General features: G+C 52.0%; 1 protein-coding gene across 1 annotated transcript in view; it reads right to left on the bottom strand.

The window, feature by feature from the left end:
- LOC147032632 (inositol 1,4,5-trisphosphate-gated calcium channel ITPR1-like) overlaps positions 1-18,325 on the bottom strand; it is a 578,387-nt gene that overhangs the window by 297,336 nt on the left and 262,726 nt on the right. Inside the window, exon 22 of the mRNA XM_085850787.1 lies at positions 1,702-1,756. Within this exon, the coding sequence (XP_085706913.1) occupies positions 1,702-1,756 (55 nt within the window). The remainder of the gene's footprint in view (positions 1-1,701; positions 1,757-18,325) is intronic.

Raw genomic sequence — 18,325 nt, 5'->3', positions numbered from 1 at the left:
TATTCCTTTATTTCTCTCTTCTTCCTCAGTCTATTCAATTTCACTCTTTCTTTCAGGGATTCAAAGTGGGCAGTGTCACACGATCTCAGGTCATTCACCATCTTTACTGATTATATTTGGTATCTGCGTTTAAGGCAGAGTCACACCTTGACATTTTAGCCAGCTTATGCCGATTTTTGAAAAATTTGTCGAAAACGCTGGCACACGTTTAATACGTTATGGGTAAGTTTTGGAAACATTGAGAGCATGCTGAAAAACACTGCCATACGTCGTAGTACACTGGCTTTCAACGTCGTACTTTGCAGATGTCCTCAAATTTTAGCATGCTTGAAATTTTACGACTTATGCCAGCGTATGACTCACAAGTTCCGCTATGCTGGCCATAAGTTGTAGGCACGTTACGCGATCATTGACACACGTCGACACACAGACATACGTTACTTGTAAGGTACTCATAAGTCGAAACACGTCAATGTAATGGTTAGCGTCAGTGATCCAGACTCCCTGTTTTTTCATATTTTTTTAATTTTTTTTTCTTCGGTATAACGGTCATGTTGACACTTCGATTTCTAGTGCGGTTATGATTTAAATCGTTGAGCGGCAGCCTATTAATTATATTATAACCGCACTAGAAATCGAAGTGTCAACATCACCGTCATACCGAAGAAAAAAACCAAAAAAAAAAACAGGGAGTCTGGAACACTGACGCTAACCATTACATTGACATGTTTCTACTTATGAGTAACTTACAAGTAACTTTTGTCGACGTGTGCTAACGATCGCAGATAGTGCGTACAACTTATTCCCATCGCATGCGGAACGTGTGAGGCATACGGCAAGTACGTCGTAAAATGTTTAACACATTTAAAAGTACAAGACGTACTCCACTTACTATGACATATGATAGTGTACTTTAGCGTTCTATTCACGCATACCAAACTTACCCATACCGTATTCGACGTGCGCCAGCGTTTTAGACGCATTTTTCAGAGGTCGGCATTCGCTGGCAAGATCGCCAAGGTGTGACTGCGATGTTGACACTTCCATTTCTCCGGCGGTGATGATTTGAATCATTGTGCAGCAGCCTTTTAATAGGCTACGCCACGTGATCGTCGGCGATACGTGCAGCGCTATGCATAAGTTAGACTATCGTTGGGCATAGGTTGTGAACGCCGGCAACAGACTAAGCATTCATTAGTATAAGTTATCTCTAAGACAATGAAACGTTCTGTGTCCGTTACTAATATGTTATGCATACGACCAACTCGTTATGAATACGTCCGAATCTTTTAAAAGAAACATCAAAAGTTCAGCGAAAGCCAGCGTTTTACATATATTTTGATACGTTGGATTGCTGGCTAAAACGTCAAGGTGTAACTGGGCATTAAACCCTCCCCACCTCATCACATCTATTTTTAAGTTAGTTTCCTTCTCTCACAGCAACAAAAATATATGCTCTTTCCTGCTCATGTTCATTCATCCCCTTATCGCCTGCACATGTCCCACTGCCATCCCGTCAGTGCACTGCCTTTTGCTCTCTCTCACTTCATGATGCCATGAGTCAAGATTTTGGGAAAAATAAAAGATGTGGTGGGCCACAATCTAAATGTTATCTGAATCGGACACAGAAAAACAACAAAACTTAGAAAAGTGGCAAAAGTCTATAAATTGTACAAATGTTTATGACAAACGAAAACTCACGATCCTCCAAACAAGGTTTCTGCCTGCTCCCGAATGTTGCAGAAGTCTAGGGGACCTGCAGGACAATTGCACAAGTTAATGATGAGTGAAGATTCTACAAGAATAGACGAGTAATATTGGCACACTGCCAATGGCAGACAAGTGGAGGATAGTGTTTAATGTTGTGAATGTGAGTATATATACACATATCCTTGATGATATAAAAATGTATAAGCATATTCAGCAAACAGGAAGAAATTCCTGCAAGGGTTGTGTTTCAAAATTCTGACAACCCAGGACTTCAACCCAAGGACCTCATCACTTATGCAGCAACAGCTCACTGAGCTGTTGAGTTTTCAGGATATCCTCAGGAATTTCTCACATGAACACAACAAGTTCTATAATGGCCGACGTCCAACGTGCCTGCGAGGCAGACCCCAAATGTGTGTTTGTGTAAGTGTATGACTATGAGAGATAAATCTCATCAAATATATACACATACATATACATATATAAATATATATGTACACTTGTACATGTACAAGCTGTTAGGGTTAGGGGACGTGTATATATATATATATATATATATATATATATATATATATATATATATATATATATATATATATATATATATATATATATATATATATATATTGCTGTAGATTTACGCCTGCCGGCGTGCGGACGGCCGCTTCTAACCAATAGCGGCCGCTCTCGCCCACCGAATGGACAATCCAGTCCCAGCCTTCCGGAACAACGCTGAAATCCCACAAAGGGTGTGTTTTGGATGTACACCACAGCCTAGTCAACACCCTACCCGCGCTACAGGGTCAATCGCCGAATTGTCGATATACCTAATTAATCGCGCGGGCAGACTACCGAGAGACTGTAACTCAACGGGGCCGCTTGGAAGCGAGCTGCTTAAGCAGCTCGCTTAGTTTTGGGATAACCGAGCGGGGTATTATCGCGCAGCCCTGATTGACACGATCCTATTTTCGGCTTTTAAAAAGCCAGTTATATTCCGAACTCAATGATGGCAGTTCAATGAAGGAAAAGGACGCGACGAACGGTTAAGCATTCACACAAGCACATTTATTTGCACACACAACACATATGCAGTCCTGTATGCAATCAGGTGAGGCAAACAAAAGCAATGCAATGTACAAGCATGTAATGAATGGGGGCAGGGACAAGACACGAGCAAGAAAAACAACTACCACCGTTCTATTAATTACGTACACCTACACAGTTCTACCTACGGACATGGCGCCACAACGTTCATTCAAATGAAACAAAGAAAAACCCCAGGAAAGACGAGGGATAGACTGGACCACTTGGGTCTGTATTTCACGGAGCTGTGACGACCGCAGAAGCTCCGCGAAGCCACGCTGGTTACCTTCACCTTCGAGTTGCCTCGCTGGGGTGACCCGCGACATCCCGTCCTCACGGCAGCTGTCGTGACCGCGATCCGGCCCAGGCCTCGCTTGACGGCATGGTGATTCGGGCCCAGTCGGCAACGCCTCAGAGGAACGAACGGGTCTTTTGCTCTCTTAGAGTTGATGCTCTCTTTAAGAGCCCGTCCGTCCCGCAGCGCCGCTCAGACTGTCCCGAAACCTGATCACCTCGGACCGCTCGATGCTGGCTGGCGACCTCTCTCCGGCTCTCCCCACGTCCCGCACACGAACGCGCAGTTCTGCGCGGCATGGCAGGCTTGGCCGCGCTCTCAGCTCCCGTCTCCTCGGCGAACCCAGACCTCCACTGCCCTCCACTGGACTCGAACCTTGCTCTTCACACCACTCCAAACCCCGACCGACTCGACTCACTCACTTGGCGCTCTGCACGCTGTTATATGGGATCTGTGAGGTGAGGCCCGATCTCTGATCTCTGATCTCTCACCTCTGACCCCCCGCTGGCTCCGCCCTCCTCAATCTCCTGATCCAAATTTCGAGGTGAAGCTCGGAGCGAGCGGACGTGGTTGAAATCACCGTCGCTGGTGCCCAAAAAGGAGAGCGGACGTTGTGGAGATCACCGGCCCTGCACAACGAGGAAACCCCCACGTCTGTTTGCAGCGATGCTGTTCGCTGGTAACTCGCCATGGCTGGCGCAAAGATGGCGGCGTTTGCGGAGTTGAAGGTGAAGCGATGTTGTTCGTTGTTGGTTATTGGGGGAGATGTGGTTTAGGAGATTGTGGCTGTGTTTGGCGTTGTGGAGAAGGTGGTTGTGGTTGGCGTTGTGGAGGTGGTTGTGTGAAGGCGGTTGTGGAAAAGGTAGTTGTTGTGAAGGCGGTTGTGAGAGCGATGCTGGTGGTGGTTGTTGTTAAGCGGTTGATGAGAGCGATGTTGGTGGTGAAGGTGGTTGTTGTGGAGCGGTTGGTCCAAAATAACAATAGCAAAAGAAAAACGGCTACCTCAAAGATCACAGCCCAGTTACACGAATAAATCCCTCAGACATCGGTGGGGAAATCTATCTGAACACAGACTTATCGACATAACTGATCGAAGGACCTATATGGTGCTCTGTGAATTTCCACAGCCGTAACACTACCCCCTCCCCTTTTTACAGACTCGTCCCGAGTCGTCGAATTTGCGTGTGCCTTCATGTGTAAGTTTCCCCAAGTACATTTTATCTTCGGATCCCTGAGTGCGACATTTAGTGTATTTGTGTCACAAAAATAAATAACCTACGGGCTGAGTAACAAATAAACAAACCCACTCATGCAGACGACTCAACTAAATTGGCGGCGCGAAGACACATATGCAGGGGGAGCAAAAGTCATGTACAATTTTACCCTTAACTTAACCTTAACCTTATAAGTTTACACTAAACCATGGCCCAGGACTGACGGACTCTGTGGGGAAAAAATCAGGGAGCCAGGCTGCTCACACGCAGTCTCTGGCTCATGAAACAAATGCAGGTGTGAACGGGGAATATGGCCGGCTGCCCAATGCAGTGTTAGGCCTCCCCATGAAATGAGCGCAGTGAACAGTGAACACAAACGGTTCAACGCGCTGCACCAATGCAGTCCCTGTGTGCGGCTGCCTGCAGGGCAGTCCCTGCAGAACACTGGATGGTACTGACGCAAACAACACCTGAATGGATGGGTGTATGGATGGAATGGGGCAAATGCAAACAAGGGCGAGCAGGCATGGGGTCAAGGCAAAGGCAGGCAGACAAGGCATGGCAAGGCCGGTACAGGCTGTTGTCGCAAAAACAGGCCGGCAGGTGAAGCTGGCCGGCACAGGCCTTGAAGCAAAAACAGGTCGGCAAGTGAAGCTGGCCGGCACAGGCCTTGTAGCAAAAACAGGCCGGCAAGTGAAGCTGACCGGCACAGGCCTTGTAGCAAAAACAGGCCGGCAGGTGACGCTGACCGGCACAGGCCTTGTAGCAAAAACAGGCCGGCAGGTGTAGCTGGCTGGCACAGGCCTTGTTGCAAAAGCAGGCCGGCAGGTGAAGCTGGCCGGCACAGGTCTTGTTCTGGAGGTTTGTGGAGGGAGTTCAGTGGTGCTGGCCACTCGGAAGGCGGGCTCGGACCTACACTACTGTCTCCCTCCCAACCTATCGCCTTTGCCTGTCTCTGTCCATACCCACCCCCTTAGTTTGCCAAAAATCCAAATTTAGCCCCAACTTATTTTTTTTGTTTTATTTTATTTTTATTTCCCCTATTATAAATCGTCTCCCTAACCCCCTTTATAGTCTCTGTCCAGCTTACCTATCCTGTCTCCTTGCCTACTCCCAACACCTGCGTTCCCTTCCTGGAGGGGAAGAAGGGAGAGCTAGTGTCCTGTGTCGAGGCCCAATGAAGCCTCAGAATGGCCTCCCCAGATCTCAACGATCTCCTTACCACGGTGAGTCCAGCGGCCCACAACGAGCGAAGGGATGGATGGTGCGGAGGGGTACACTTCCTACCCTCACGTTTATTAATCTTAAACTACCCCGGGGATTTCCAAAAGCGCCTCTCGCTTAATCTATTGGTTCTATCAACCAAGATTCCCGTCGCCTGTGTTGGTGTCCTCACAATTTTGGGCCTTGCTCTCAAATTTTCCCTCGTGCCCTCACACGGTCTTGTGGCTGGGACGCGTGGCTCCTTTGGCAGGAACTACCCTCTGCCGATTCTCAAACTATGGCACCCCCGGGCCCTACAACTGTCTCCGAGCCTACCAGCTACCAAAAAAACTGGGGAGTGCCCTCCAAGGCTACTCCCCCATCGATGCTCACGTGGCAGGCTGGCACCCCGGGCCCCTTCCCCGGGTGCCCGTGCCCAATGCACTGCCCACGCGGCCAATGGCGCCCCGAGCCCCGCATCATGCGGGCCCACCCGAACCCACTACACTATCCCGGCCCCCCTTGGGCCCTTGGCCAACCGCGGTCGACTAGGCCGGTGCCCGGGGTACCCACTAAGCGACTCACCGTTTGCAGCCACGCTCCCAGCCGTCAACAGGGCTCTTGCACCCCTCCAAACGGGTTTCGAGCCAACGTTCCCACCAACAGCAAAACGACCTCCATTTTGTCAATTTGATTACGCACTAACTCACATTACACTGACCCCGGGGTCCCTTGGGTGGGAATCACCCCTCCCCCCAATCACTCATCGCACCATGCATACCACATTCACTTCATACACACAGGCTCGCTGGCCTCACTCGCTCATCGTGTACATTTTCCACTTCTGTTCTCGCACATCGCTGAACTCTGCCATTCTTCTGACTAAATCCCCTAACTACCTCGTGCTCCCTCGTCGTCCCTTATACTACAGCACATCCTTTGAATCTACGTAGCTAAGCTACGTCCCCTCTACACATCCAAAGTCTGTCCTTGTCTTCAAAATATCATTTCCCATCCTAAATCTAAACTGAAATCCCTCCACCTAATCCATTCCACAGGCTCCATGAGGACTTATCCCTGCCCCATGAAGCCGGTCTAACTAATGCTAACCCAACCCCTTAACGAGTTCCATCCTGTGCCCCGGACAGGGGGGTCTCCCACCCCTTGCCCAGGGAATCCTGTTCACCCGAAGCGAGGCCTGCTTTTTTAAAATTTTATTAATTTTTTTTTTTTGTTATGCATGCACCAGCGCGGCAACTCGCAACCTGCGCTTCCCCCCCCACCCCCCCCCCCCGTGACGTCACGGCAGATGCTCGCGTTTCGCGCACCTCGTTCCTTCTCGGATGGCAACATCCGGCAGGGATTTTCCTTCTGCCGGATTCCAACCATGCAGCCACGACGTCACCATGCGCATTAAAAACAAGCCTCGTGTTTTGAGGGGTTCCCCACGCGAACACATGTGCTCTGCTCGTCGGAGCTTTACACGCGCGCTCGCCTGGAGAACCCATCCAGTCCAAATTCATAATCCCAGCCTACCTTTTGTCCATCCGTGGGATCGGCTAACATCCACCGCGTGCGCTTACGGACCGGATTTCATTCGCACAGACGCGCACGTGGCGGCCTTGTGCGAAGCACAGCACGGACCCCGAGCGCGCTGCCGTGAAAATCCGGCACAGTTCCCAAAACAGCTACGGCCGCTACTCGGCCCTTGTCCACCGTCAGGCACCGTCGTCGTCGCACTCCAACACACGCACTCCCGCATGCCATGATGCTCACACACCTTACCATGATAATCGAACATGCGGTTGCAGTTTCCCGCATACCGACCGTCATCTCCCTTACATACAGCGCTCTCACACATGCGGTTTCACTCACGCATGCCGAAACCACAGATGCTGTTTCCCTCACACACACGGTTTTTCTCACACACGCTGTCTCTTTCACACACCGCCTTTCACCCATGCTATGCGCGCGTTTCAGCACACATTTCGCCACACTCGTAAACACACATACCGGAACAATCGCACTGGGGATTTGCGCTACCGCAAGGGGTCCCGGGGCCTCCATACCCCCCCCAAGCTCAGTGTGTACCCGTCAACAGCACTCGCCCCCTCTACCTCGCAAAGCTCGACCAGACCCACCTGGTCGTGATCCGCCTCAAGGGAGCATAGCGTCTCCCTCCGTTCCTGAAGGAGACTATCCAGCTGCTTGTACCGGGCCACGGAACAGTCCACCAGCTCGCCCCCATTGTTCCTCGCTTACTCCATGTGTGTATGCTCGTCGTTCACCCCGTCTTTATCGTGTAGTCTCTCCTCTACCGTTTCCACCTCCCGTGTCTGTTATTTCTTTTATTATTTCCGTCGTCTCTACGTGTCTTGCCGTACACGTCTCAGTCACCCCATTTACTTTTCCCTCTCTGGTACTGTCACTCTCTCCGTCACCTGCACGAGTCTCGTCCTACACGTCTCCTGAATTATTTTGTCCTCCACCGCGGGGGCGGCACAATCCACACTCTCCCTCAGCTCGCTCGCTCCAGCACGTGGCGCCGCCATTTTGTGCTCCACCGTCCGTGTTTAGTCGCACACAAACGCCATTATGCCCGCCTGCAGGCATCGCCCCATGCGCTGCATTTCACCCCGCAGTGATTGCATATTCTCATCCATTTGTTGCACATTTGCATCCATTTTATAATTCATTTCTTTCATTTCGTTTTTCATTTCGTTGTTCATTTCTTTCATTTTGTTTTTCATTTCGTTTTTCATTTCGTTGTTCATTTCTTTCATTGCTTGCAAAATTACCAATAGATGGCTCGTGTCAGGTGGGTCTGTGGCAGTCGCTTCACCATTATCGGGCGCGGATCCGCCGGGGACCGGGGAGGGAATTTAACGGAGGAGGGGAGGGGAGGTGTCATACACCACGGCCGCCCCCGCGGTGCCCATTTTGGATTCTGGGTTTGATTGTGGGGGAAATTCAACCTGCATTATGGAGTCCTGCACGGTGATCTCGTCCTGGGCCATGGATTCTACTCTTTCTAAATCCATTCCTAATCCCTCCTGCCCCTGTTCGCCTTGAAATGCCATTTTGTGGATCGGAATAAAAAATTTGTATGCTCGGAATTTTATGGGAACCGAGGGTCGCTTCACACACCCTTGATCCGATTCCCGCTAATTTGGTTGGTGGCGGGATGGATTTTATTCCCACTCCCGGACACCAGTGTTACAGATTTCCGCCCGCCGGCATGCGGACGGCCGCTTCTCGCCAATGGCGGCCGCTCTCGCCCAACTAACGGACAATCTAGTCGCAGCCTTCCGGAACAACGCCGAAATCCCGCTACGGGTGTATTTTGGATGCACACCATAGCCTAGTCAACACTCCACCCGCGCTACAGGGTCAATCGCCGAATTGTTGATATACCTGATTGATCGCGCGGGCAGACTACCGAGAGACTGTACCTCAACGGGGCATCTTGGAAACGAGCCGCTTCAGCAGCTCGCTTCGTTTTGGGAAAACCGAGCGGGACATTATTGCGCAGCCCCGTTGGACCCAATCCTATTATCGTCGAGGTCGACAACCTGCGGCCCGCGGGCCAAATGCAGCCGCGAGCTCCTCCCGTGCGGCCCGCGGCGCCTTGTCCGGATTTCCATTAGGTGCAGCCCGCGAAACATTTTTCTGAACCGACGGCAAATTTAACATATGTGGACATATGATTCTTCCACATATATTCTTTTCTCCGCTCCCTTTGATGTGGATTCTGTGGATGTGGCTGACGACCTTCAGCTGGAGCTCATTGAGCTCCAGTGCTCAGAGAGCCACCGTGCAAAGTTTGCTCTTTTGTCGCCAATGATGTTCTGGCACTCGCTCTCAGCCTCCCGTGCTTTCCCGGGTTTTGTTAGAGAGGCCCTGCGCTTATCTTCATTGTTCCAGTCCACATACTCTTGCAAGCAGCTGTTCAGTCGCATGAAGCTGACGAAGAACAAGACGAGAACACAGCTTGCAGACGCTCATCTTCAAGACGTCCTCCTCCTGGCCTCCTCCTCCATCAAGCCAGACATTGACTCTCTGTCTGCATCAAAGAATAACCAGCCTTCATATTAATTGTTTCACATTGTGATGACTGCAAGTCTGAAGATTCAATTTACAATTACATTTATTATCATTGATTTTAGGTGTGTTTGTTATTTTTTCAGGTTGGGAGGGGGGTGCGGCCCGCGATGTGGCCCGAACGTGGCCCAGTGGCCCGCGTCCTGGTTTACGTTGCCGACGCCTGTATTATCGGCTATTAAAAAGCCAGCTATATTCCGAACTCAATGATGGCAGTTCAATGAAGGAAAAGGACGCGACGAACGGGTTAACATTCACACAAGCACATTTATTTGCACACACAACACATATGCAGTCCTGTATGCAATCAGGTGAGGCAAACAAAAGCAATGCAATGTACAAGCACGTAATGAATGGGGGTAGGGACAAGGCGCGAGCAAGAAAAACAACTACCACCATTCTATTAATTACGCACACTTAAACAGTTCTACCTACGGACATGGCGCCACAACGTTCATTCAAAAGAAACAAAGAAAAACCCCAGGAAAGACGAGGGGTAGACTGGACCTCTTGGGTCTTTATTTCACGGAGCTGTGACGACCGCAGAAGCTCCGCGAGGCCGGACTGGTTCCCTTCACCTTCGAGGTGCCTCGCTGGGGTGACCCGGGACGTCCCGTCCTCACGGCAGCTGTCGTGACCGCGGTCCAGCCCAGGCCTCGTTTGACGGCGTGGTGATTCGGGCCCAACCGGCAACGCCTCAGAGGAACGAACGGGTCTTTTGCTCTCTTAGAGTTGATGCTCTGTTTAAGAGCCCGTCCGTCTCTCAGCGCCGCTCGGACTGTCCCGAAACCCGATCACCTCAGACTGTTCGATGCTGGCTGGCGACCTCTCTCCGGCTCTCCCCACGTCCCGCACACGAACGCGCAGTTCTGCGCGGCACGGCAGGCTTGGCTGCGCTCTCAGCTCCCGTCTCCTCGGTGAACCCATACCTCCACTGCCCTCAACTGGACTCGAACCTTGCTCTTCATACCACTCCAAACCCCGACCAACTCGACTCACTTACTTGGCGCTCTGTGCGCTGTTATATGGGATCCGTGAGGCGAGGCCCGATCTCTGATCCCTCACCTCTGACCCCCCGCTGGCTCCGCCCCCCTCGATCTCCTGATCCGAATTTCGAGGCGAAGCTCGGAGCGAGCGGACGTGGTTGAAATCACCGTCGCTGGCGCCCACAAAGGAGAGCAGACATTGTGGAGATCACCGGCCCTGTACAACGAGGAAACCCCCGCATCTGTTTGCAGCGATGCTGTTCACTGGTAACTCGCCGTGGCTGGCACAAGGATGGCGGCGTTTACGGAGTTGAAGGTGAAGCGATGTTGTTCGTTGTTGGTTATTGGGGGAGATGTGGTTTAGGAGATGGTGGCTGTGTTTGGCGTTGTGGAGAAGGTGGTTGTGTGAAGGCGATTGTGGAAAAGGTGGTTGTTGTGAAGGCGGTTGTGAGAGCGATGCTGGTGGTGGAGGTGGTTGTTGTGAAGCGGTTGATGAGAGCGATGTTGGTGGTGGAGGTGGTTGTTGTGGAGCGGTTGGTCCAAAATAACGATAGCAAAAGAAAAACGGCGACCTCAAAGATCACAGCCTGGTTACACGAATAAACCCCTTTGACATCGGTGGGGAAAACTATCTGAACACAGACTTATCGACATAACTGATTTAAGGACCAATATGGTGCTCTGTGAATTTCCACAGCCGTAACAATATATACAAACATATATACACATATACAGTCAAAGCTCGTTACTATGCCACCTCGCTTCTATGCCACTCTCGCTATTATACCACTTTTGCTCGGTCCCGACAAAATTCAATTCAAAATAAATTTACTATGCCACCCCCTACTCTCGCTACCATGCCACTAATGTGTGACTGTTAAAAGGCACGAGTCGTGAAAAAGTCTGTATTGCGCAGTGCTCGATTATCACACTCACATCCAAAGGCGAAGCGACGAACTACAGTCCAGCTGCGCACAACATAACTCAATACGTACGCGCATAGTCAGACTGTGTCAAAACACGCGATTCTTCTCCCCGATGCCAGCCACAACAAGCCAATCACAACACGCACAACGAGACACAAAAAAGCGCGAGCACACACACAGACACGCAGGCACACGTACAACAGTGACATCATTTTTTTTCAAATTCAGCCCATAATGTCAGCTCAGAAACGCAAGCGAACCGACTTTACGCTGAAGGAGAAGAAGGAGATCATCGATGCCGCGAAGAAGGAGCCGAATCAGTCCAAGTTGGCCAGGGAGATTAGCAAGAAATGGGGCGTCGAAGTTAAGAGAACCACCGTGAAGGGCATTCTCAGCAAGAAGGATGCAATCGAGGCTGCAATCAAAGCTGGATTTCCATCGAAGCGCATGAAGTTGACGCAGGCTCACGACCCGAAGCTTGATGAGGGAGTGCTCATGTGGCTGAAGCAATCAAGAGGACAGAATGTGCCTGTCAGCGGCGATCTGATCAAGGAGAAGGCGATGAAACTGGCCGAGCTGATGCACATCCCAGACTTCATAGCAAGCGACGGTTGGTTGGGCAATTTCAAGAAGCGCCACGGCATCACGTTCAAGACAGTGCAGGGCGAAGCTGGAGCGGTGGATTCGCAATCCCTTCTTGAGTGGCAACAACAGGTTCTCCGGCCCTTACTCGGGCAGTTCTCTGCAGACGACGTCTTCAACCTGGACGAGACTGGACTCTTCTGGCAGCTGCTTCCGAACAAGACCATGGCTTTCATGGGAGAGCGGTGTACTGGAGGAAAGAAAAGCAAGCAAAGGATCACTCTTCTGGTTGGGGCAAACATGAGCGGCAGCGAGAAGTTCCCTCTTCTGGTGATTGCCAATTCCAAGAAACCCCGTGCCTTCAAGAATAAAGAGATCCCGGTCAAGTAAAAGGCGAACGCGAAGGCGTGGATGACGGCGGAGCTTTTCGAGGAGATGTTGCGTGCGTGGGACGGACGACTCGGCCAGCAGGGACGCAGAGTGCTGGTCTGTCTCGATAACTTCTCTGGCCACCCTCCCGAGCTCGAGCTGAACAACATCCAACTGGTCTTCTTTCCACCCAACACGACAGCCAATTCGCAACCAATGGATCAGGGAATCATAGAGAACCTCAAGCGCCACTACAAGAAGCTCCTGCTATGCCGCCGGCTTGAGGCCATAGACGAGGGAAAGGAGTTCAAGTTCACGTTGCTCGACGCTCTACACGTCACCCGGTGTGCTTGGGAGCAGGTCGGCAAGTCGACAATCAGGAACTGTTTCGCGAAGGCCAAGTTCATCGAAGAGGAGATCCAAACTGAGCCACAGGATGCGGAGCTGCCCGACATCTGGGAAGCTCTGCCTGCCGAGGAAAAGATGCACGAGAACGAGGAGATCGAGCTGTCTGACTTTCTCGAAGCCGACGAGCGCCTCGCGACTGGCGGGTATTTCACGCTGGAGGAGATTGCGGAGGAGATTCTGTGCAGTGAGGAGCCGGTGGAAAGCGAAGATGACGAGGTAACTGTCGAGGAGGAAATCGTTCCGTTTGAGGAAGCCCAGCGCGCTTGAAGCACCGTCCGGAAGTTCATGCAGCAGAGAAGCGGGAAGCCCGGTGTGATGCAAGCGTGCGATCGGCTAGACAACGAGATGCACGAGATCCGCCGAAAGAAGATGCGCCAGCCGACGATTCTTGAAAGCTTTGTGTGTCGTGAATTTCTCGCCATGCCATATGTTAATGTGTGAACTCTGTTAGTGTGTGTATGTTCTCCGTTCGCTTAGCTTATACAACAGTCGTGCCTTTTACTTGCTGGAATAAATTTTGTCTAAAGATTAACTACAGATGGGTAACTTGAGAAAATAAGGCCGTTTTTACAAAATCTCGTTACTATGTCACTCTCGCTACTATGCCACTTTTGCTCGGTCCCGACGGGTGGCATGGTAACGAGCTTTGACTGTACATACAAAAATAGATATACACATATACATACAAAAATACATATACAAATATACATACACAAACATAAATACATATACATATACAATATATATTCACATATATATATATATATATATATATATATATATATATATATATATATATATATATATATATATTGTTGTGGTTACCAAATTCGCAAACCACCATTCAGGTCCCTTAGGTGAGATATCTCCGTAAGTACATGTGTAGTTAGGCCCAAACCCGTTGTCTAGTGGGAATACATGTCATTTATGCGTGCTGCGACTCTTCAGGATAGCCGTTTTTCTTTTGCTATCTTTATTTTGGACCAACCGCCATGATTACCACCACAACCACAACATCAACCACCAACCACAACGCCGCTTCACCACAACCGCCACGACCTTCACGTCACACCTCGCAACCGTCGCATCGCCACCGTTCTTGCGCCGCCTGTGGGTACCGGTGTTGGACTCGTGCAGGGCGCGCGCCGAACAGCGTGTACAAAATCACGGATTTTGTGCTTCAAAAACGGATCAAAAACGACACACGCCCACTTTTTGCCGTCCAATCGGTGAGCGAGGGGCGATTTGGCCCCGCCTCCAGGGCGTTGGAGGGCGATCGATATATGCAAATTTATGGATCAAAAAGCATTCACGCCCACTTTTTCTCGGGCCAATGGGGAGCGAGGTGAAAGGTCGAAGGGAGGGGGGTCAAAGGCGAAGCCACGGGGCTGATAAAAGCGATCGTGTTCGTCAGTCCAGAGAGTAGTAGAGTCGAGAGGGAACAGAGAGTTAAGACTTCGCGGGCGGTGGAGTTGGCAAGAAGGAGCTGGTCGTCGTCGTGTGCGTTGGAGTCGGAGCGGAGGGGACGGAGCTGTGGAGAGGCGGCGAGGGCAGACGAGGGGGTGCTCGCGTCGTGCAGGGAGCTGCACCCCAGGGAGGCCGACAGCGCGACCTGGCCGAGGTGGAGAGCCGCTCGCGGGACAATAGGAATCCTCTATACCCCGAGCATCAGCAACCCCCTCCTGTTTCCCCCCGCGCTGAGATAGTGCGACCAAGGGGGCCCCTTTCCCACCCCCTACCAGACACTGCCCGCGAGGCCCGCGGAGTTGAGGCACCATCGCCGCTCCACGTCTCATCACCAGACGGGTAGGCCCGACCCGGTCTCGGCCTCAGGCCCGCCTCATCCTTGAGGGTTCTCTATTCTTTCCTTGGTTTTGGGTATGTGTTGTCGGCGCCGTCTGTGAAGTAAAATTGTATAAGTGTTGCCGTGTGCTCGTGTAATCGGTAGTAGATCTGCATTGTCTCATTTGCTTTTTGTGTAAATTGAATTGTGTTTTTCTTTTCTGTGTGCTTTTGGTGGAATTGAATATGTGTGCTTTCCGTTCATCGCGAATAAATGTGCTTTGTGTTGAACTGTTTCCCGCTTCGCTTCGTCATTTCCTTCATTGAATCCTCATCTTGCTTCACGTAAAGGGTTGGTAGTGGGCTGAATACGCCCGATAATTAATCGAACCGTCGAGGTCGACGATAACACCGCTCGGTTATCCCGATAGTACGGAACGGGTCGCTTAAGTGGCCCGTGTCCGAAGTCGACCTGCGGCGAGGTGCGATCTCCCGGTCTACCCTCCGCGTGCTTACTTAGGTAGGTCGAATTTGCACAGCAACCCTATCCCACGCGGGGGCTGATTGGCTCGATCGCGGTGAGACCGAAAGGTCCACCCGTGACTGGTTCCCGGCGTTAGTCCGAGAGGGTCACGACTGGATTGTCCGTCCGGTGGGCGACGTGCCGCGATTCGAGTTACGTGGCCGTCAGCACGCCGGCGGGCGCGAATCCGCAACACTGGTGTCAGGTCGTGCGATACAAATCCATCGCCCTCCTCGCGGCACTGGTATTGGAGAGCGGGACAACAGGCTCTCCTGTCTCCAGCGAAATTCACGGGAATCGGTCCAGGGGTGAGAGAAGCGACCCCCGATTCCCTCCAAATTACAAGCGAGCGAAATTAACCCTTTACGAGAAGCAAGATGGCGTCTCAAGGCGAGCGGGAGCTGGGGGTATTAGAAATGGATGTAGAATGTGTAGGATCCATGGTCCAGGATGGAATCCCCGAGCAGGAAATGTTGATTGTGCAGGAACACGGACTCGCCCAACTGAACCCAGAGCCCGAAATGGGTGCGGCAGCGGCCGCGGTGTATGACACCTCCCCCTCCCCCTCTCCACCAAAACGCTTCCTCAACCCCTGCCGAAACGGCTCACTCAAGCGCACCCGACATGGCCCAGCTATGCGCCATGCTGGCGGCAATGACAAATGAAATGAAAAACGAAATGAAAGGCATGAACAAACAAATGAACGAAAAGATGGATGCGAATACACAACAAATGAACGAAAAGATGGATGCGAATACACAAAAATTGGATGCGAATACACAACAAATGAACGGAATGGAAACAAACATAAAAAAAGAAATGAAAGAGCTACGGGGTGAGACGCAGAACATGGGCCGATGCCTGCAGGCGGGCATGAAGGCCGTGACCAGGGAGCTGGGAATGGCGACTCCACGTGTGGGAGCAAACGAGCTGGAAGGGGGTGCAACGGCTGACAGGCCCGCGGTGGAGGCGGGTAAAAAAATAATTCGGGGGGCGTGTTGGGCGAGGGTCGTGACAGAGGAATCGACGGTGACCAAAAGGGAAAAATTAAATGGGGAGACCAAAACGTGTGAGACGAGACACGAGGTGACGACGACAGAAACTTATAAATGTATAGAGACACGGGAGATAGAGGGTGAATTGGACGGGGTAAGTGACGCACACACGCACACGGAGGTAGTGGAGGATCATGGGGGTGAGCTGGCGGACTGGGTAGAGACCCAGTGCGAGCACCTGGATGGCCTCCTCCAGGAACGAGGGGAGGGAGTATGCCCCCCTGAGGCGAGTCACGACCAGGTGAGTTCGGTCGTGCTTTGCGAGGTTGAGGAGGCGAGTGCTGTGAACGGGTGCTCGGAGAGCTTGGGGGGTATAGAGGCCCCGGAGACCCTTGTGGGGACACGAATCCCCAGTGTGGTTGTCCCTGTGTGTGTGGTGCAAGGTGTGAGTGCGGCACCGTGTGTGGAAGCGACCCCGTGTGTGAGTGGTGTGGTGGCGATGGTGCCAGAGTACGTGCTTCCCAGCACGCCGAGTGTGGATGGGGCACCGCGGGTGGGTGCCCCCGCGTGTGTGGGTGAGGAACCGTGTGTGAGTGAGGCCGTGTGTGTGGATGAAACGGCCAGTGTGGATGAGGCACCGCGGGTGAGTGCCCCCGCGTGTGTGAGTGAGGCACGGAGTATGGATGAGACACCGCGGTTGAGTGCCCCCGCGTGTGTGGATGAGGCACCGCGGTTGAGTGCCCCCGCGTGTGTGAGTAGTATGGTTTGTGTGAGTAGTGAGGCACGCGGGAGTGAACGGCCGAGTGCAAGGGAGACCGTGTGTGTGAGAGAGCGGTATGTAAGGGAGATGTCGGTCGGCATGTGTGAACACGCAGCCGCGTCTCCCGGTGTGAATGTAATGGAATGGAGTGTGAGCGTCGTAACACGCAGGTGTGCGTGGGTGGAATGGAGGCGACGACGGCGACATGTGAGAAAAGAAAGCCGAGTAGCGGCTGTAGTTGTTTCGGGGACCGTGCCGGGTTCACCCAGCAGTGAGCACGCGGTCCGTGCTGTGCAACGCACGAGGCCACCACGTGCTCGCTTGCGAGAGTGAAGTCCCGGTCCGGAAACGCACGCGGTGGATTTGCCGATCCCACGGACGGACAAAGTTTAGGCAGGTAAACGGATTTGGACCGGACGGGTTCTCCACGCGATCGTGTGTGTTAAGCTCCAACGGGCAAAGCACATGTGTTCGCGTGGGGAACCCCTCGAGACGTGGGGCTTGTGTTTTTTTTATGCGCACGGTGACGTCATGGCTGTACGTGGGGTTGGAATCCGGCAGGAGGGGTATCCCCGCCGGATGGTACCGTCCAAGGGGGGACGAGAAACACGTGCAGCTGCATGACGTCACGGGCAGGTGTAAAGTGCGCGAGCTCTGAGTTGCCGCGCAGGTGCTGCGCATGGAAAAAAGAAAAAAAAAAAAAAAACAAGCCTCACTTTCGGGTGCACAGGATTCCTGGGCAAGGGGTGGAAGACCCCCTCCCCTGGGCACAGGATGGAAACTAGTTAGGGGGAAGGGTTAGCTTAGTTAGACCGACTTCATGGGGCAGGAGTAAGTCCTCATGGAGTCCGTGGAATGGATTAGTTAGAGGGATTGTAGCCAGATTTAGGTGGGGAAATAAAATGATTGATTTTGAGGACATGGACAGACTGGTGAATGTGTAGTGGGGACGTAGCTTAGCTACGTAGTGTTAAAAGGAACGTGCTATAGTGTAAGGGACGACATGGGAGCACGAGTTAGTTAGGGGAGGTAGTTAGGAGGATGGCAGAGTTCAGCGGTGAGTGTGTTGAAGAGTTGTTGGTGAGTGGATTGGAAGCATGTGCTTGGTGAGTGAGTGAGGCCAGCGGGTCTGTGTGAGTGGAGCGAATGGGGAATGCATGGTGCGATGAGTGATTGGGGGGAGGAGTGACTCCCGCCCAAGGGACCCCGGGGTCAGAGTAAAGTGAGTTAGCTGGGTTAGTCAAATTGAAAAATGGAGGTCGTTTTGCTGTTGGTGGGAATGTAGGCTCGAAACCCATTTGGAGGGGTGCAGGAGCCCTGTTGACGGGCTTGGGAGCGTGGCTGCGAAAGGTGAGTATCGCTGAGTGGGTACCCCGGGCACCAGGCTA

This window comes from Eptatretus burgeri, chromosome 2 (genome assembly GCF_056783735.1).
Source record: "Eptatretus burgeri isolate ZD-2024b chromosome 2, Ebu_testis_v1, whole genome shotgun sequence".
Classification (NCBI taxonomy): domain Eukaryota; kingdom Metazoa; phylum Chordata; class Myxini; order Myxiniformes; family Myxinidae; genus Eptatretus; species Eptatretus burgeri.
The sequence above is the reverse complement of the archived record's forward strand: the minus strand, read 5'-3'. Positions and strand labels throughout refer to the sequence as shown.